At 45.1% G+C, this 21,872-nt stretch overlaps 1 protein-coding gene across 1 annotated transcript in view; it reads right to left on the bottom strand.

Moving 5' to 3' along the window:
* The window catches only part of sdk2b (sidekick cell adhesion molecule 2b), a 460,427-nt gene that overhangs the window by 224,218 nt on the left and 214,337 nt on the right, over window positions 1-21,872 (bottom strand). Inside the window, exons 29-30 of the mRNA XM_070858209.1 lie at window positions 21,417-21,618; window positions 14,357-14,460 (exon numbers count right to left, since the gene is read on the bottom strand). Coding sequence (XP_070714310.1) covers window positions 14,357-14,460; window positions 21,417-21,618 — 306 coding nt within the window. The remainder of the gene's footprint in view (window positions 1-14,356; window positions 14,461-21,416; window positions 21,619-21,872) is intronic.

Genomic DNA, 21,872 nt, shown 5'->3' on the forward strand with positions numbered 1-21,872 from the left:
TTCAAAAAAGTGGCCACATACACTGGCCTAAGTTAGTTTGGAGTAACTTTTAGCTGGCCAAATTTGCTTCCATGGCCAAAACAGGCATAGGTGGCTGGTAACGTCCCCTTTTGGAGAAAAAAAAAGGAAACTAAAAAAAAAACCTAACTAACTGACTTACACTGGAGCAAGTTAAATGGGGAAATTTGCGATTTTTAAGTTACTCCAAAAAAAGCTACTTGCTCCAAAAAAAGCGGGGCAACTCCTGGGGAAATTTGAGCCCTTTAAGTGCACATCCAAATAACTTTTAAATGTGATGAGGGTTTCTGCCTCGACCACCCTTTCAGGCAGTGAGTTCCAGACACCCACCACCCTCTGGGTGAAGAAATATTTCCTCATCTCCCCTCTAATCCTTCTAATAACTACTTTAAATCTATACCCCCTGGTTATTGACCCCTCTGCTAAGGGAAATAGCTTGTTCCTATCCACTCTATCTCGGCCCCTCATAATTTTAGACACCTCAACTGAATCTCCCCTCAGCCTCCTCTTTTCCATTAAAAACAATTGCAGCCTATCCAATCTTTCCTCATTGCTAAAGTTTTCCAGTCCTGGCAACATCCTCGTAAATCTTCACTTCACTTGTTCTAGTGCAAACACATCCTTCCTGTAATATGGTGACCAGAACTGCACGCAGTACTCAAGCTATGGCCTAACTAGTGTTTTATACAGTTCTAGCATAACCTCCCTGCTCTTGTATTCTATGCCTCGGCTAATAAAGGAAAGCATTCGGTATGCCTTTTTAACTACCTTATCGACTTGTCCTGCTACCTTTAAGGATCCGTGGACATATACTCCAAGGTCCCTCTGTTCCTCTACGCCTCTCAGTATCCTCCCATTTTATTGTGTATTTCCTTGCCTTGTTGCTCCTCCTCAAATGCATTACCTCACAATTTTCTGGATTGCATTCGATTTGCCACTTTTCTGCACAACTGACTAGTTCATCGATATCTTCCTGTAGTCTGGAGCTTTCACTGTCAACCAGACGGCCAATTTTTGTATCATCTTCAAATTTCTTTAGCATGTCCCCTACATTTAGGTGTAAATCATTAATATATATAACAAAAGGTAAGGGACCGAGTACTGAGCCCTGTGGAACCCCACTGGAAACAGCCTTCCACTCACAAAAGCTCCCCTCAACCATTACCCTTTGCTTCCTGCCACTGAGCCAATTTTGCATCCAATTTGCCACTCTCCCTTGGATCCCATGAGCTTCTACTTTTTTGATCAGTTTATCATGTGGGACCTTGTCAAAAACCTTACTAAAATCCATGTAAACTAATTCAACGCACTGCCCTCATCGACCCTCCTTGTTACCTCCTCAAAGAACTCAATCAAGATAGTCAAACACAACCTTTCCTTAACAAATCCATGCTGACTGACCTTGGTTAATCTGTGTCTTTCTAAATGAAGGTTTATACTGTCCCTCAGAATTGGTTCCAGTAATTTGCCTACCACCGAGGTTAAACTAACTGGCCTGTAATTGCTCGGTTTATCCCTTCCTCCCTTTTTAAACAATGCTTCAACGTTAGCAGTTCTCCAATCCTCGGGCATCACTCCTGTAGCCAGGGAGGATTGAACAATGATGGTCAGAGCCGCCGCAATTTCCTCCCTTGCTTCTTTTAGTAACCTCGGATATATTTCATCCGGTCCTGGCAATTTATCTACTTTCAAGGATGCTAAACTCCCTTAACACTTCCTCTCTTACTACGTTTATCCTGTCCAATATTTCACTATCTTCCTCCTGAACTTCAACATCGGCATCATTCCTCTCTTTTGTGAAGACAGGCGCAAAGTATTTATTTAGTACTTTACCCACATCCTCCACCTCCACACACAGATCACCACTTTGGTCCCTAATCGGCCCTACTCTTTCCTTCGTTATCCTCTTGCTCTTTATGTAATTGTAAAACATCTTTGGGTTTCCTTTCATTCGACTTGCCAGTATTTTTTCATGCCCTCTTCTTACTTTCCTAATTTCCTTCTTAATTTCACCCCCGCACTTTCTATACTCTTCTCGGCTTTCTGCAGTATTCAGCTCCCGGTATCTGATATAGGCTTCCCTTTATTGCCTTATTTTATCCTGTATGCACCTGGTCAGCCAGGGGGCTCTAGATTTGGCAGGTCTACCCTTTTTCTTTGTGGGAATTTGTTTACCCTAAACTCAATGTACCTCCCTCTTGAATGCCTCCCACTGCTCTGGCAATGATTTACCTTCAAGTCACTGTTTCCAGTCCACTTTTGCTAAATCACTTCTCAGCCTCGTAAGATTGGCCTTCCTCCAATTTACAACACTTATTCCTGTTTTTTCTTTGTCCTTATCCATAATTATGCTAAAACTAACTGAATTATGATCACTACCACAAAAATGCTCTCCCACTGCTGCTACTTCCATCTGCCCAGCTTCATTGCTGAACACTAAATCCAGAACTGCCACCCCCCCCCCGCTCCCTCTTGTTGAGCTTGCTACATATTGGCTAATAAAGTTCTCCTGAATGCAGTTTAGGAATTCTGTACCCTCTGTACCTTTTACACTGATAGTTTCCCAATTAATATTGGGGTAATTGAAATCCCCAAATATTACTGCCCTATTGTTTTTGCGCTCGTCAGTAATTTGTCTATAAATTTGCTCTTCTAGCTCCCTTGGACTGTTTGCGGGTCTACAGTACACTCCCAGCATTGTGATTGCCCCATTTTGATTCTTTAGGTCCACCTAAATAGCCTCATCTGATGATCCTTCTAACATATCATCCCTCCTCACAGCTGTAAATTGTGAACACCAAAGTCATTGTTTTCGGTCCCTGCCACAAACTCCGTTCACTAGCCACTGACTCCATCCACCTTCCCAAATTCTGTTTGAGACTGAACCAGGCTGTTCGCAAGCTTGCTGTTACATTTGATTCTGAAATTAGTTTTCAACCACAATTACGCAGCATAACTAAAACCACATATTTCCAACTCAGTAACATCACCCGTCTCCGCCCTTGCCTTAGCTCATCCGCTGCTGAAATCCTCATCCATGCGTTTTGTTATCTCTAGACTTGACTATTCCAATGCACTGATGGCTGGCCTCCCACAGTCTACCCTACGTAAACTAGAGGTGATCCAAAACTCAGCTGGCCACGTCCTAACTTGCACCAAGTCCCGCACATCCATCACCCCTGTGCTCGCTGACCTACATTGAGTTCCAGTTAAGCTACGCCTCGATTTCAAAATTCCAATCCTTATTTTCATATCCCTCCATGACCTCGCCCCTCCCTATCTCTGTAATCTCCTCCAGCCCACCCACACCCCCCCCCCCCAGATGTCTGCACTCCTCTAATTCTGCCCTCTTGAGCATCCCTGATTATAATCGTTCAACCATTGATGGCCGTGCCTTCTGTTGCCTAGGCCCCAAGCTCTGGAACTCCCTGCCTAAGCCTCTCCGCCTCTCTATCTCTTTTTCCTCCTTCAAGACACTCCTTAAAACATACCTCTTTGACCAAGTTTTGGTTACCTGTGCTCATTTCTACTTATATGGCTCAGTGCCAAATTGTTTTATCTCATAACACGCCTGTGAAGTGCCTTGGGATGTGTCATAGAAACATAGAAAATAGGTGCAGGAGTAGGCCATTCGGCCCCTCGAGCCTGCACCGCCATTCAATAAGATCATGGCTGATCATTCCCTCAGTACCCCTTTCCTGCTTTCTCTCCATACCCCTTGATCTCTTTAGCCGTAAGGGCCATATCTAACTCCCTCTTGAATATATCCAATGAACTGGCCTCAACCACTCTCTGCGGCAGGGAATTCCACAAGTTAACAACTCTCTGAGTGAAGAAGTTTCTCCTCATCTCGGTCCTAAATGGCCTACCCCTTATCCTGAGACTATGTCCCCTGGTTCTGGACTTCCCCAACATCGGGAACATTCTTTCCACATCTAACTTGTCCAGTCCCGTCAGAATCTTATATGTTTCTATGAGATCCCTTCTCATCCTTCTAAACTCCAGAGAATACAGGCCCAGTCGATCCAGTCTCTCTTCATATGTCAGTCTAGCCATCCCTGAAATCAGTCTGGTGAACCTTCACTGCACTCCCTCACTACGTTAAAGGCACTATATAAATACAAGTTGTTGTGGTTGTTGTAATTGTTTCATTAATCAATACTGCGATCCCCCCTCCTTTTTTAACACTCCTCTATCTCGCCTGAAAACCCTGGAACCAGGAATGTTGAGCTGCCATTCCTGCCCTTCTTTCAGCCACGTCTCAGTAATGGCTATAATATCATAATCCCACGTGTCTAATATGCGCCCTTAGCTCATCTGCCTTATTTCCTAGACTCCTTGCATTAAAGTATGTACCATTTAGCATTGCTAAACTGCCTTGTTTTCTAGCCTTTGTTTTCTCTGCCTTCCAAACTCGCTTACCAATTTTCTGCCTTCTATTTCCAGCTTTGCTCCTCTCCCTTCTGACAATGCTCTCAGGTTCCCATTCCGCTGCCAAGCAAGTTTAAACTTTCCCCAACAGCATTAGCAATGCCCGCCACCTCCCCCCACCCCGACCCCCCCAACCCCGCGAGGATATTGGTCGTGGTTCTGTTGAGGTGCAACCTGTCTGGCTTATATAGGTCCCATCTCCCCCAGAAACAGTCCCAATGCTTCAGAAAGCCCTCTGTGTCCTGGCGAAAAGAGGATTCATCCAAAAGAAGTGTAAAATTCGATCACTTGTCCAAGACAAATAGCGGTAATTGAATATTGGAAATGTGGAGGAAGCTTTAAAAATATTTGATGCTGACATTTATCTGAATCTTCCATCAAATCTTCCTGCTAAATTCATTTATTGGCCAGATTCTGCATTTTATAACATTTTACATCGTCATGCTCTGCAATGTTTCTTGCAGACATGCCAAAAATACATTAATATTTCAGTCTGAAGTACTGTTAACTTTTCACCCTTCTCTGATTATCAACATTCAAAGTGGGGCAGTAAATAGAAATATTTTCTAGAATTGTGTATAATTATTTATACTACAAATTCACAGGAATTCATATTTTGAAAAAGTGTAATTGTTGGGGTTTTTTTTAAATGAAGATTTTTGCTGATAACATGCTGCACAGCCAAACAACCGGCTTCTTTCCAACATCTGATTTTGTTCAGTTTCTGCTAGAATGTTAACTGTTCAGTAACCGTAAACATAACCTGCTCTGAATGATGTCTTTTGGGCCTTGTTGTTGAGGACTTCCTTCACAGAGTTGAACATGGAGAAAAATAAAATGTGAAATTTGACAAACTGGCACCAAGAATATGCCAATGTGCATTTACATATCACTTGGGTGCGATAACGACAGGAGATTTCACTGTTTGCCAAGCTGCTGGATATTCAAAAATTCTAATCTGTTGATGAAGAGTAAAAGTGGGAAATGGACTGACTGTTCTGCAAGTGGATGTTCTGCCCATAGTAACATGTGCCTGCTCACCTCATTGGAAAATCCAGCCTCAGGTATTGTACCCCATAGCCCTCTATACATTATAACAGTGGCCAGTGTCATTACCTAAATTTCAATTAGGGCTGCGTCATTGCACCAACCCTCTTCTCAATCTTCCTCACTGCAATGCTCCATCTCACGCTCAACAAGCTCCCCGCTGGAATGGAACTAAGCTATAGAACCATTGGGAACCTGTTCTACCTATGTCGCCTCCAGGCTAGATCCAAGACCGTCCCATCCTCTGTCGTCGAACTACAGTACGCGGACGACGCTTGCGTCTGAGCACATTCAGAGGCTGAACTCCAAGCCATCGTCAACATCTTCACTGAGGCATACGAAAGCATGGGCCTCACACTAAACATCGTAAGACAAAGGTCCTCCACCAACCTGACCCCGCTACACAACACTGCACCCCCGGTCATCAAAATCCACGATGCGGCCTTGAACAACGTGGACCACTGTGCATACCTTGGAAGCCTACTATCAGCAAGGGCAGACATCAACGACGAGGTCCAACACTGCCTCCAGTGCACCAGCGCAGCCTTCAGTCTTCTGAGGAAGAGAGTGTCCGAGGATCAGGCCCTCAAATCTGGCACCATGCTTATGGTCTACAGGGATGTAGTGATACCCACCCTTCTGTATGGCTCAGAGACATGGACCATATACAGCAGACACCTCAAATTGCTGGAGAAATACCACCAACGATGTCTCCGCAAGATCTTGCAAATCCCTTGGGAGGATAGACGCACCGTCAGTGTTCTCGATCAGGCCAACATCCCCAGCTTCGAAGCACAGACCTCACTCGACCAGCTCCATTGGGCGGGCCACATTGTCCGCATGCCCGACACAAGACTCCCAAAGCAAGCGCTCTACTTGGAACTCCTACACGGCAAGCGATCCACAGGTAGGCAGAGGAAACGTTTCAAGAACACTGTCAAAGCCTCCTTGATAAAATGCAACATCCGCACCGACACCTGGGAGTCCCTGGCCAAAGACCACCCTAAGTGGAGGAAGAGCATCCGGGAGGACGCTGAGCAGCTCGAGTCTCATCACCGAGAGCATGCAGAAAACAAGCGCAGGCAGCGGAATGAGCGTGCGGCAAACCAGACTCCCCAGCCACCATTTCCCTCAACAACTGTCTGTCCCACCTGTGACAGAGACTGTACAGTCCAATATGGGAATTACAGTCACCTGAGACTCACTTTTAGAGTGTGTCATGTATGTACTTTTGGGATCACTAGATGGCGTCAATGTTGGAGGCCATTGGGCTGCACGCACATGTGTGTAGCCCAAGTATAAAAGGCCAGCCATTTTGTGTATTAGTCACTTTGGGCCTTAATAAAGCAGAACCAAGGTTATACCTCTTGGAGTTAAACAGTACTCAGTCTAACAGTTATTGCATACACAACAGAGTGGAAGCAAGTCTTCCTCGATTTTGAGGGACTGCCTATGATGATAATGATGATAACACTGTGGCCAGTGTCATCACCTAAATTTAGTGATAGATCTTCTACCTCCCCTGCCATCCTTACTCATCTTTAATTATCTCCTGATTTTACTGCCCAGTTGTCCTCCCTTTAACCTGTTCACCATATAAACACTGCTACCTGTGTTCACAGTCACCCCCTCGACATTGCCATCTCACATGATCTCTCTACTTCAATCGTCTCGATCACAGGTAAGGCCATCTCTGTCCACTTCCTTGTATTCCTCACCACCCACATCCCTCATGCCCCTTCCAACTCCGCTTCTGAGTCCGCCCCGGAATAGATTCTCCCCCAAGTCATGTTCAAACTCCCAACTGTCTCGCCTTTGGCTCTCCGTCCGTCACACTACTTCTGCAGCTGTCAATCTGCTCAATCACTCCTTTCACCATTTGTCCTCACCTTTCCCTCAGTCTGGACCCCATCTTAGAAATATAGAAATTTACAGTGCAGAAGGAGGTCATTTTGGCCCATCGTGTCCGCGCCGGCCGACAAGGAGCCACACGGTCCTTGGTCAGCAGCCCTGAAGGTTACATGAACAATGGCGGACAGGTAAAGAGCATCCGGCCCAACCAGTCTGCCCCACACAACTGCGATACCCCATGTATTGCAACACTTTCCACTCCACCCCACCTGGAGCCATGCGATCTCTTGGGAGAAGCAAAAAAAGAGATAAAAACCCAGGCCAATAGGGGAAAAAAATCTGGGAAAATTCCTCTCCGACCCATCCAGGCAATCGAAACTAGTCCAGGAGATTACTCTGGCCCTATTAGATTCCCTAAAGTATTTACCATCATATCTGCGCCAGCCAACAAGAGGCTATCCAGTCTAATCCCACATTCTAAAAAGGGAGGGAGAACAGCCAGTTGTCGTGGTGCACGTTGGTACCAATGACATAGGTAAAAAAAGGGATGAGTTCCTACGAAATGAATTTAAGGAGCTAGGAGCTAAATTAAAAAGTAGGACCTCGAAAGTAGTAATCTCGGGATTGCTACCAGTGCCACGTGCTAGTCAGAGTAGGAATCGCAGGAAAGCTCAGATGAATACGTGGCTTGAGCAATGGTGCAGCAGGGAGGGATTCAAATTCCTGGGGCATTGGAACCGGTTCTGGGGGAGGTGGGACCAGTACAATCCGGACGGTCTGCACCTGGGCAGAATCGGAACCAATGTCCTCGGGGGAGTGTTTGCTAGTGCTGTTGGGGAGGAGTTAAACTAATATGGCAGGGGGATGGGAACCAATACAGGGAGATAGAGGGAAACAGAAAGGAGGCAAAAACAAAAGACCGAAAGGAGATGAGGAAAAGTGGAGGGCAGAGAAACCCAAGGCAAAGAACAAAAAGGGCCATTGTACAGCAAAATTCTAAAAGGACAGAGGGTGTTAAAAAAACAAGCCTAAAGGCTTTGTGTCTTAATGCAAGGAGTATCCGCAATAAGGTGGATGAATTAACTGTGCAAATAGATGTTAACAAATATGATGTGATTGGGATTACGGAGACGTGGCTCCAGGATGATCAGGGCTGGGAACTCAACATCCAGGGGTATTCAACATTCAGGAAGGATAGAATAAAAGGAAAAGGAGGTGGGGTAGCATTGCTGGTTAAGGAGGAGATTAAGGCAATAGTTAGGAAGGACATTAGCTTGGATGATGTGGAATCTATATGGGTAGAGCTGCAGAATACCAAAGGGCAAAAAACGTTAGTGGGAGTTGTGTACAGACCTCCAAACAGTAGTAGTGATGTTGGGGAGGGCATCAAACATGAAATTAGGGGTGCGTGCAATAAAGGTGCAGCAGTTATAATGGGTGAATTTAATATGCACATAGATTGGGCTAACCAAACTGGAAACAATACGGTGGAGGAGGATTTTCTGGAGTGCATAAGGGATGGTTTTTTAGACCAATATGTCGAGGAACCAACTAGGGGGGTGGCCATCTTAGACTGGGTGTTATGTAATGAGAGAGGATTAATTAGCAATCTCGTTGTGCGAGGCCCCTTGGGGAAGAGTGACCATAATATGGTGGAATTCTGCATTGGATTGGAGAATGAAACAGTTAATTCAGAGACCATGGTCCAGAACTTAAAGAAGGCTAACTTTGAAGGTATGAGGCGTGAATTGGCTGGGATGGATTGGCGAATGATACTTAAGGGGTTGACTGTGGATGGGCAATGGCAGACATTTAGAGACCGCATGGATGAACTACAACAATTGTACATTCCTGTCTGGCATAAAAATAAAAAAGGGAAGGTGGCTCAACCGTGGCTATCAAGGGAAATCAGGGATAGTATTAAAGCCAAGGAAGTGGCATACAAATTGGCCAGAAATAGCAGCGAACCTGGGGACTGGGAGAAATTTAGAACTCAGCAGAGGAGGACAAAGGGTTTGATTAGGGCAGGGAAAATGGAGTATGAGAAGAAGCTTGCAGGGAACATTAAGACGGATTGCAAAAGTTTCTATAGATATGTAAAGAGAAAAAGGTTAGTAAAGACATACGTAGGTCCGCTGCAGTCAGAATCAGGGGAAGTCATAACTGGGAACAAAGAAATGGCGGACCAATTGAACAAGTACTTTGGTTCGGTATTCACGAAGGAGGACACGAACAACCTTCCGGTTATAAAAGGGGTCGGGGGGTCTAGTAAGGAGGAGGAACTGAGGGAAATCCTTATTAGCCGGGAAATTGTGTTGGGGAAATTGATGGGATTGAAGGCCGATAAATTCCCAGGGCCTGATGGACTGCATCCCAGAGTACTTAAGGAGGTGGCCTTGGAAATAGTGGATGCGTTGACAGTCATTTTCCAACATTCCATTGACTCTGGATCAGTTCCTATGGAGTGGAGGGTAGCCAATGTAACCCCACTTTTTAAAAAAGGAGGGAGAGAGAAAACAGGGAATTATAGACCGGTCAGCCTGACATCGGTAGTGGGTAAAATGATGGAATCAATTATTAAGGATGTCATAGCAGTGCATTTGGAAAGAGGTGACATGATAGGTCCAAGTCAGCATGGATTTGTGAAAGGGAAATCATGCTTGACAAATCTTCTGGAATTTTTTGAGGATGTTTCCAGTAGAGTGGATAAGGGAGAACCAGTTGATGTGGTATATTTGGATTTTCAGAAGGCGTTCGACAAGGTCCCACACAAGAGATTGATGTGCAAAGTTAGAGCACATGGGATTGGGGGTAGTGTACTGACATGGATTGAGAACTGGTTGTCAGACAGGAAGCAAAGAGTAGGAGTAAATGGGTACTTTTCAGAATGGCAGGCAGTGACTAGTGGGGTACCGCAAGGTTCTGTGCTGGGGCCCCAGCTGTTTACACTGTACATTAATGATTTAGATGAGGGGATTAAATGTAGTATCTCCAAATTTGCGGATGACACTAAGTTGGGTGGCAGTGTGAGCTGCGAGGAGGATGCTGTGAGGCTGCAGAGCGACTTGGATAGGTTAGGTGAGTGGGCAAATGCATGGCAGATGAAGTATAATGTGGATAAATGTGAGGTTATCCACTTTGGTGGTAAAAACAGAGAGACAGACTATTATCTGAATGGTGACAGATTAGGAAAAGGGGAGGTGCAAAGAGACCTGGGTGTCATGGTACATCAGTCATTGAAGGTTGGCATGCAGGTGCAGCAGGCGGTTAAGAAAGCAAATGGCATGTTGGCCTTCATAGCAAGGGGATTTGAGTACAGGGGCAGGGAGGTGTTACTACAGTTGTACAGGGCCTTGGTGAGGCCACATCTGGAGTATTGTGTACAGTTTTGGTCTCCTATTGAGGGAGTGCAGCGAAGGTTCACCAGACTGATTCCCGGGATGGCGGGACTGACATATCAAGAAAGACTGGATCAACTGGGCTTGTATTCACTGGAGTTCAGAAGAATGAGAGGGGACCTCATAGAAACATTTCTCTCCACTACCAACCATCTCCTTTTAATTCCTTCATGGCCTTGCCCTCACAATTTCTGTAACCTCCTCCAACCCTACAACCCTCCGAGAACTCTGTGTTTCTCCAACTCTGGTCTCTTGTGCACCCCCTACTGCTCACCCAACTATTGGCAGCTATACCTTCAGCCACATAGTCCCTCAGCTCTGGAATGTCCTTCCTAAACCAATCAGCTTCTCCACCTCCCTGTCCTCCTTTAAGCCCCTCCTTAAAACCCAGCCCTTTGACCAAGCTTTTAGTCATCCCTCCTGATATTTACTTATTTACCACGGTGTTGATTTGTGTCTAATTATGCTCTTGCAAACTGCCTTGGTATGCTATTTCACGTTCAAGGGGCATTATAAATGCAAGTTGTTGTAATGCAGCATATGTTGCAAAGAGTTTGCAGCTTGCCTACTCCATGGCAAACATAAACACTTTCTGCCATCAGGACAGACTGCCATATTCCGTGGCAGAAAACAGGTTGAGCACATAGCCAGCCAATGCAAGCCCAGTGCAATGAAATCATCATCATCATAGGCAGTCCCTCGGAATCGAGGAAGACTTGCTTTCACTCTAAAAATGAGTTCTTAGGTGGCTGAGCAGTCCAATTCGAGAGCCACAGTCCCGGTCACAGGTGGGACAGATAGTCGTTGAGGGAAAGGGTGGGTGGGACAGGTTTGCCGCACGTTCTTTCCGCTACCTGCGCTTGATTTCTGCAAGCTCTCAGTGATGAGACTCAAGGTGCTCAGCGCCCTCCCGGATGCACTTCCTCCACTTAGGGCGGTCTTTGGCCAGGGACTCCCAGGTGTCAGTGGGTATGTTGCACTTTATCAGTGAGGCTTTGAGGGTGTCCTTGTAATGTTTCCTCTGCTAACCTTTGGCTCGTTTGCCGTGTATCACTGGCCTACATGGACCTATTCTGAGGAAGAGAGTGTTTGAAGACCAGGAGCTCAAACCCGGCACCAAGCTTATGGTCTCAGAGCAGTAGTGATACCCGCTCTCCTATATGCTATGCTCCTAAGACATAGACCATGTACAGCAGGCACCTCAAAGCACTGGAGAAGTACCATCAGCGCTGCCTCCACAAGATCCTGCAAATCCATTGGCAGGATAGGCGCACCAACATCAGTGTTGTCGCTCAGGCCAACATCCCCAGCATCGAAGCATTGACCACGTTCGATCAGCTCCATTGGATGGGCCACATCGTCCACATGCCCGACACAAGACTACTGAAACAAGCGCTCTACTCGGAGCTTCGACACGGCAAGCGAGTCCCAGGTGGGCAGAGGAAAAGCTTCAAGGACACCCTCAAAGACTCCTTGAAAAAGTGCAACATCCCCACCGATACCTGGGAATCCTTGGCCCAACACCCCTCAAAGTGGAGGAAAAGCATCCGGGAAGGCGCCGAACACCTCGAGTCTCTTCGCCGAGAGCAAGCTGAAGCCAAGCGTAAACAGCAGAAGGAGCGCACGGCAACCCAGGCCCCCCACCCACTTGTTCCTTCAACCACCCTCTGCCCCACCTGTGACAGAGACTGTAGGTCCTGCATTGAACTCATCCGTCACCTGAGAATTCATTTTTAGTGTGGAAGCAAGTCCTCCTCGATTCCAAGGGACTGCCTATGAAGAAGAAGAAGAAGATTCCATCCATGAGGGAAAGACTGTGATTAGAAAATGAAAATGGTGATCTGCAACTTTTAAACAACTGCACTTATACGAGATTGTTCCTGTGCAGTTCTTTCCTCCACTGGTGCTGATGAATTGACCCCACGATATTCCATAAGTCTGCTGCATGAAGTATTTGTGGAATATAAAGGGGGCTTTACTCACGAGAATAATGGACAGTGCTCATAAATTATGCATTTCCACATTGAAGAAAGAACAATGAAGATACATCACCACTCTCAGCATCGTGCCTGTGCAAGTGACAGATAAGTTTAGTCTGACCTCAGACAAACAATGAGATCAAAAGAGTTTATGCCTGGGCTAGTTGTTGCTTGACGCAAGTAATGTGTAAGTAATTTGCAAAATGATGTCCCAGTGACATGATGATACATTGAAATAGGTACCCGTGCTAGAGGGTGGAATGCATATATTGAATGTAACATCAGATGGCTGATCATTGGCATTATAGGGAGCAATCCTAATTGGTTCTCTCCTGGTTGCGGTGGGTCTGGTTCCTGGAGTCACAAGCTGGTGAACTCTGAGCCAGTAGATTTATTGGGGGCAAAATTGGGCTCCTTTGCGCCTGCCGTTAGCTCCTCCAGGGGGCGATAACGGGGCACAAATGGTTTTGCGACCGGACGCAGCTAGATTAGTGACTCCTGCCATATTCAGCGGGAGTCTTGTGGTGGCACGACAGGGTTGCACTCCGATCCCCTTTGCCCAGAGATCGTGACGTCATCACCGTGCGCATCGCCCCGGACCCAAAATTGCGTTCCGCCCCCTGCAGCATCGCCAGACGAAAACACGGGCAGCTGCAGAAGGCGTGCATCGAGCGGCCGGTCGCTTCGGGGGCGATGCTTAAAGGCGAGTTGGCCGACGCAAGTTAAAAAAAAATGTACCTTCTCTCTTGCAGGTTTTTTTGCGGGTTTCTACCCACGATCGATCAGCCCGGCACTCTGCTTGACTTCCGGGCTGATCGGGCGGGATCGCGGCTGCCGTCGTGGAGAAGGTAAGTTTTTTTTCCCTTTGCAGAGCTGCAGCGATGGCCCTTCCCTTTAAGGGAGGGAAGGAGCCTTCAAACGTTGCAGTGCTGCATGGTCCAGCCCCGCCTGCTACAGATTGCGCTCCAGGAAGGACATTTTTCAAACTTTTAAAAGTTAACGCCCGAAACGGGGCAATACCCAATTTCACTTGCATTGAGTTTAAATTACACGAGTATGGATGAAAAAGTCACATTTGACCCCATCCTTTCAGAATACCAACCCTACCGTCTTCTCTTTATAGCCTCAACAGCCACCTGAACAAGTGGACAAGACCTTGGTTTAACAGCTCATCAAAAGCATGGCACCCACAACACTGCTGCATTCTCTGTTCTCCACTGGAGTGTCAGCCTACATTAAGTGCTCACGCCTGGTGTGAGACTCAGAACAACCTTCTGACCCAGAGGCAAGAGTGCAACCAATTGAGGGAACCTATTTTAGCACCAACTAATCTTGTAGGCAGGAGCAGGACAATGTCGGGAGAGTATTGCTGGAAAAGACGGAGTTAAAAATCCAGAGGTGCACTCAGCAGTGCAATTTGGGGACATTGATTATCTGCCAACTCCCATTGTCCACCAGAAGGCTCCTGTTCATTATTGGACAATGGAGGTCCGACTATCATTTAACTAAAAAGCATCCCCTTGATTGAATCTCATTTGAAATATGTTGTCAAAAATGCTGAAAAGGATCATCAGAAATGTAAAACACTTTGCCTATCCTACCCCTGACCTTATGGTTTAACCTGAAACTCACCAGCCTGCAGGGTTGTGACAGAATCAGATTCCTCACTATATTCACTGTCTCCGATGTCATTCGTTGCTTTCACACGGAACTTGCAAGAGGTGAAGGGCTTCAGCCTGTAAAACAAGCATAAATGTGATGTCATTGGGGTTCAATTATGTCAAATTAAAATACCTTTGGAATCTCAAAAGTACAACTTTCACACAAAATCTGTTCTCCAAAGCAGACTCTTGATTATGAACCTGACATCATTAAAGACGAATGTAAATATAATTTTTGCTGGTCATATTTGTCAGCAAACATTGATATTTCTCAGCATTTTTTACATTTTTCTGCTAATTCTCCAACACAAGACGTTTCCATGAATATCCACAAATAGATCTTGGTGGATCCTGACGCCACACTGTCACCTGGGGAATGAAGTTCCCAGTGATCTCCTGGTATGGCCTTTCATTGACTGCATCTCATTTGAAATTTATGGGCTTTGCTGCATTTTAAATCTTGGCATGCACCTGTTCTATCTCTGTTCAATTTTGGCCTTGGAAAAATGTGAAAAAACAAACTTTCCCAGATTTCTCAGCCAATTCACTCGCATCCATTCGCGATATTTTTGAGTTTTGACTCAAGCGACAGCAACAACTTGTATTTTTATAGCAACTTTAACACAGTAAAACGTCCAAGGCGTTTCACAGGAGCGTTATCAAACAAAATTTGACACCGAGCCACATAAGGAGATCTTCGGACCGAACAGAGGCGGAGAGTTTTCGGCAGGAAGTTCCAGAGCTTGGGGCCGAGGCAACAGAAGGCATGGCCACTGATGGTTAAGAACAACTATCGTACAGTAATATATAATAGCAAAAGTTAATTTACAAACCAATAAAAAATAGAAATCAAAAACCAGAACAACTGAGATCATTACATTTTTAACCAATTTCCACAACAAATGCATGGATTTTGGGGGATTGCTGGATTGGTTAATAAAAACGATTTTAATTCCAAAGAAATTCCCTCCAGTCTTCACGCTGCTTCTCAAGGTGTGTGCATGGCATCCCTGACTTCTGCACATACATTGTGTACCATGCTAACATCATCAATGTGACTGGTTCACACCCCTGGCTCTGATTTTGGGAAGGAAAAGAATTGGAGATTTTAGCATTTGTATTTTTTGGCTCAAATAAATCTGTTAAATAATTGGATGTATTTTATTTAGAACCTGCACTCAGACAGACCACCCTGAGCAGAAGATCTTCATTTCCATCACTTATACTGAGTTTGCTGATTTCAGCAGGAGTGGCAATGTGAGTATTACAACAGGCCTCAGTGCCTCCAGTTTGGAGAGGAGAAACAAAGCAGCCAGAGTTTCCACTCCGAATCGCCATCAGCATGTGGGCATGGATTGTAAGATGATCATTCTTGGCTGTGATGCCCCACATGGTTGAACAGCCTACTGCCTTTCACTGTTCAGACTCATAAATAAGGAGTGATCTCGTGGGTGAGTTACCAGAGGGCAGCCAGGGATTGTGAAAACAGAAGTTTGGAGAAAGAAAGAGGGAAACATTGAAAAAAGGGAAAATAGACATGTCAGTTCACAATACTCTTGCTTGTCACCTTGAGCTACTATATCAATTATTCATGATTTTTTAATGATGTTGTTTGAAACCAGTAGCCCATATATTATCATTCATAGCACTCAAAGCAGGTAGAAATCTTTTTATTTATTCACTCACTTGTCAAACCTATCTTTTAGCCATTCATTCGAATCCAATGTATTTCTGACTTAATGCCTAATTTAATGCAGGTATTGATTAAACCATGATTTGAACTCAAATGTCAACATTTACTAAACCAGACTTACAAATCTCCAATACTTAATCCTTTGTTTCGTAATCGAAAATAGTTTTTTTTTCAATCCTGACATTTGATTTTGTTTTTAGGATTTACTAAATTCAGACTTGTAAATCCAGGTTTAGCAAATGCAAACAGCTAGTCGAGATTTTGATATTTACTGAGATCTGCAGCTGAGGTTCATTGAAGATCAGAATTTAAAACTTAATAAGGCAGATTTTAGAAACATAGAAACATAGAAAATAGGTGCAGGAGTAGGCCATTCGGCCCTGCGAGCCTGCACCGCCATTCAATGAGTTCATGGCTGAACATGAAACTTCAGTACCCCATTCCTGCTTTCTCGCCATACCCCTTGATCCCCCTAGTAGTAAGGACTACATCTAACTCCTTTTTGAATATATTTAGTGAATTGGCCTCAACAACTTTCTGTGGTAGAGAATTCCACAGGTTCACCACTCTCTGGGTGAAGAAGTTTCTCCTCATCTCGGTTCTAAAATGGCTTTCCCCTTATCCTTAGACTGTGACCCCTGGTTCTGGACTTCCCCAACATTGGGAACATTCGTCCTGCATCTAACCTGTCTAAACCCGTCAGAATTTTAAATATTTCTATGAGATCCCCTCTCATTCTTCTGAACTCCAGTGAATACAAGCCCAGTTGATCCAGTCTTTCTTGATATGTCAGTCCCGCCATCCCGGGAATCAGTCTGGTGAACCTTTGCTGCATTCCCTCAATAGCAAGAATGTCCTTCCTCAAGTTAGGAGACCAAAACTGTACACAATACTCCAGGTGTGGCCTCACCAAGGCCCTGTACAACTGTAGTAACACCTCCCTGCCCCTGTACTCAAATCCCCTCGCTATGAAGGCCAACATGCCATTTGCTTTCTTAACCGCCTGCTGTACCTGCATGCCAACCTTCAATGACTGATGTATCATGACACCCAGGTCTCGTTGCACCTTCCCTTTTCCTAATCTGTCACCATTCAGATAATAGTCTGTCTCTCTGTTTTTAACCACCAAAGTGGATAACCTCACATTTATCCACATTATACTTCATCTGCCATGCATTTTCCCACTCACCTAACCGATCCAAGTCACTCTGCAGCCTCATAGCATCCTCCTCGCAGCTCACACTGCCACCCAACTTAGTGTCATCCGCAAATTTGGAGATACTACGTTTAATCCCCTCGTCTAAATCATTAATGTACAATGTAAACAGCTGGTGTCCCAGCACAGAACCTTGCGGTACCCCACTAGTCACTGTCTGCCATTCTGAAAAGTACCCATTTATTCCTACTCTTTGCTTCCTGTCTGACAACCAGTTCTCAATCCACGTCAGCACACTACCCCCAATCCCACGTGCTTTAACTTTGCACATTAATCTCTTGTGTGGGACCTTGTCGAAAGCCTTCTGAAAGTCCAAATACACCACATCAACTGGTTCTCCCTTGTCCACTCTACTGGAAACATCCTCAAAAAATTTCAGAAGATTTATCAAGCATGATTTCCCTTTCACAAATCCATGCTGACTTGGACCTATCATGTCACCTCTTTCCAAATGCGCTGCTATGACATCCTTAATAATTGATTCCATCATTTTACCCACTACCGATGTCAGGCTGACCAGTCTATAATTCCCTGTTTTCTCTCTCCCTCCTTTTTTAAAAAGTGGGGTTACATTGGCTACCCTCCACTCCATAGGAACTGATCCAGAGTCTAAGGAATGTTGGAAAATGACTGTCAATGCATCCGCTATTTCCAAGGCCACCTCTTTAAGTACCCTGGCTCCTCTCCACTCCGTTTCTCACCCCAAATGCCTGGGAAATCAGGCTGTGCAACGAAACCGACAGTGGAGAGGTAAGTAATGGACTCCTAAGGTAATTGTGATTCTGTTTGTTCTCATTTTTTTGCGATTTGTGTTGTGGTGGAGTGGGCAAAGTTTTGGGAATATTTTTGTGGCTTTTTAAAGATTTTTTTCCCCCCCCCCACCCTCCAGGCGTCTCTCGGAGCGCTCCCGGCCCGACTCTTTAGCTTGGGAGTTTCCCATGCTAGCGCCCAAGAGAGGTGTGTGCCCCCTGACTTAGGGCCCAGCTGCCCAATGTTACTTACTGAGGCGCAAACTGTTCCCGGGCGCAAACTTTACCGCCCCACCACCATTACCGCCCCACAAATATCAAACCCGAAATTCCAGCCCAACATTTCTCCCCAGGCTGCTGATTCCAAAGCTGTTGCAATATTTCCTCTCCAATTCTTCACAATGCTAACTTGTTTCGGGCCCGAAATTGGTGCAGGACCTCGCCCACCCAAGTGCCACTGAAAGGACCGCCAATGGCCGCCAAGATACCCAACGGTACTTTGGGCGGGATATTCATCATGAAGGTCCTTCAAAGGGCGGCGGGCGGCAAATGAGGGACTTACGCCGCCAATCTGGATGGCAGCTCTCATTCTCGGCGGCACAGGTGCTTGCCGCCCAAGTGCTGCCGAGGATGGAGACGGCCCACGGAGGGTTGAAGACCTGCAAAGAAAAATCATCAGAAAAATAAAACCATTGGAAGACCTTCAGGGGAACCCATTGAGGTAAAGTCGCTGTGGGGAAAAAAAAATGTTTACTAACCTTTTTTCTGGATCTTCATACTTACTGTCGGGGACAGACCAGCCTCCAGCCAGCGGTCCTTCCCCATTCTGCCGCTGACTCCCGCCCGCACCAATCCAGCGTCACGTCGGACGGGAGGTCAGTTGCGTCACTTGGCCGTCCGCTGACGTCAGTGGGCAATTCCCGGCAGTTCTCCCTACCTGCCCGCTTTAGCCCACATCGAAAGTGGCGCTGGGCGGATCTTTCAGAGGAATGTCGGCAGCAGTGGGTGGTGAGCTCATCAATTTCGGGCCCGTTATCTTTTCCTAGTTCTTAATTTAAAAGTTTACATAATTTTGTTGCACTAAGTGTTGAACCAGCCGGGGAAAAGTTCAAAGGGTAAAGGAATCAGCAAGGTGCTAAGGTTACTGTGCCCTGGATTTGGAATGAACGAGTTGTTTTGAAAAGCAGCCTTGTTCGAAGAGTGACATGTCTTTAAATATAGTGGCTCAACTGAGCCTAAAGCTATAATTAATAAGGACGAGCTGCTGATCTACTTCAAGTGGAATTTTCCTTTCAAACCAGAATTTAAACAATTTTTGGACACAATCACAACTGGCAGAGCAGAAGGAAAAGTTGAACAAGAATATCTGTAACTGTAAATGTGTAGCAGTCCTAATCTCATTTATTAGTAGCGTTTAACAATTACTACCTAATAATCATTGACTGTCGCGTTTTCGATTTAGTAACTGCGGGCAAATCTGGATTTAGATCTGTGTCAGGAAGTTACCAAATTGAAAACATTAGCATTATTAATTTAACATAGCAGCTGATCTTTCATCGGTCTGCTCACAGGAGGCCTAGAGCACAGCTGCAAAAATGAGGCTGCACTCAACATGGTCTGTCCCTTAAGGTCACTGCTTAGGGCCTCGCTGTGAGGAGTGTCTGAAATAACAACAACAACAACTTGTATTTATAGAACGCTTTTAACCCAGTGAAATGTCCCAAGGCGCTTCACGGGAGTATTATGAGCTAAAAAATTTGACACCGAGCCGCAGAAGGAGAAACTAGGGCAGGTGACCATAAGCTTGGAGCAAAAGTTGGTCAAAGAGGTAGGTTTTAAGGAGCATCTTGAAGGAGGAAAGAAAGGTAGAGAGGCGGAGAGGCTTAGGCAGGGAGTTCCAGAGCTTGGGGCCCAGGCAACAGAAGGCACGGCCACCTATGGTTGAGCGATTATAATCAGAAATACTCGATAATTCTAAATTGGCACATTATGAGGTCCATTCGAGGCTAATTGTTGAGGAAAGTTTCTGTAGTTTGGCAATTGTCTGTAAAGCTCTGGCACCCGCCTTTGCAGATAAGACAGGTTATCAAGGTTAGAGAAACCAGCAGGAGATCACTGACTTTCCTTCAGTTTAAAAAAATATAATTGTTACTTTGAAGTGTGACATCTAAAGTGTAGTGGATGCATGCTAAATACTGTAAAAGCATTTTTATATGCAGATTTTTCAAAAAGAATAAAAATGTAACAAAAGCTTTATAAATAAAAAATAAGCATAAAAATTTCAATCTAAACATAAGTAATGACCTTAAACACGATTTATTAGACAATACAGCAGGATTCATTAAGTAGACGAATAAGTCAGTGATTGATAGATATCTGACATCCAAGTTATCTTTAAATATAGGTACCAGTATGAGAGATGGAGAGACTGCAATAGAATTAGTTTATGTTATTTCTCTTTTTCTCTGTGAAGTGTCACTATTTGCTTAAGAAGCCTCTCTGACTGAGGAGGTGGACTGGAACCTCACTCCCAGCCATTTACAAGCACTGTTCTTTTAGACCCAAGGTGATTTACTCCTTGATTCTGGTCTTCCTTCCTTAGGAAAGTATCTCTTTATGTTCTGTGTTTCTCCACAACAGTGTAGTCAAGATTGGGAAATCATGCAAAGCTATACCTACAGTCCAAGACATAATTAATCAATATCTCTGTGCCCCACCCCCCCCCCCTCCGCCTCTAGCCCCATAATACAGTGTATAAGCAGTGCACCTAGATCCCTGTGCTTTGCATCATTTACATGGATTACTTGTTACGGTTTAGCCATTTTCCCAACGTTTTTACCTTTTGTTCACGGCTAAAGACAGTTGCCATTAGCAGACCGAGTCTCCTATGGACTGAAACCCGTGTCCTTGTACATGTCAGATGTGGAATAGTGTAGAACAACTTATTGTAGTAGCACATGCGATGCCCTCCACGTTCTCCTATCTTTCCCAGAAGATGGAAAATATCACACCAACAGCACAAAGCACTCAGACCAAAATACTTGCTCAGTAAATACTGAATCAATACTACACTTAAGAAAAATGAAATTAGAATCAGTCAATAAGGGGTTAAAAGGTGCGACAAGAAAAGTTCCAAGTACCTAATAATACCTTGACTGTGCACAATTCAATTTGCACCTAGCACCAGCTTAGTATCCTGACTATTTTCCAGATCAACCAATCATTCTTCATTTTGAAATTTGGTAGGGGAAGAAATTATCCATTTTAACTCTAAATATTTCACAGCTGTATGACGTAAACACAGAAATTTCCCTATTTTGCGAAGAGTGGCCTCTTGAAATCTTGACCATCCTTTGTAAACATTAGCACTTACCTGTCCACAAGATATGTCGTAGATTCGTGGCTCACAGAGGCAGAGTGGAGTGACCAATTTCCACTCGGCAGCTCCAGAGTTTGGATGGTGTAGTACCGAACTGGAGACAGACCGTCACTGCCCGGTTCCCATGACAACAGCACGCTGCGTGACAGCACATCCTGCTGTTGTATGGTAGGCTTGCTGGGAGGTTGCGGATGAGCTGAGGGTGGAATGAAAATGTTTAGAGAACAGGCTGCTGTTTACTCAGTTTATCGTTAGAATGGTACAGCACAGAAGGAGGTCTTTCGGCCCATCGTGTCTGTGCCGGCTCTTTGAAAGAGCTATCCAATTAGTCCCACTCCCCCTGCTCTTTCCCCATTGCTCTGCAAATTTTTCCTTTTCAAATATAAATCCAATTCCCTTTTGAAAGTTCCTATTTGAATCTGTTTCTACCACCTTTTCAGGTCATGCTTT

This window comes from Pristiophorus japonicus, chromosome 16 (genome assembly GCF_044704955.1).
Source record: "Pristiophorus japonicus isolate sPriJap1 chromosome 16, sPriJap1.hap1, whole genome shotgun sequence".
NCBI classification, from domain to species: domain Eukaryota; kingdom Metazoa; phylum Chordata; class Chondrichthyes; family Pristiophoridae; genus Pristiophorus; species Pristiophorus japonicus.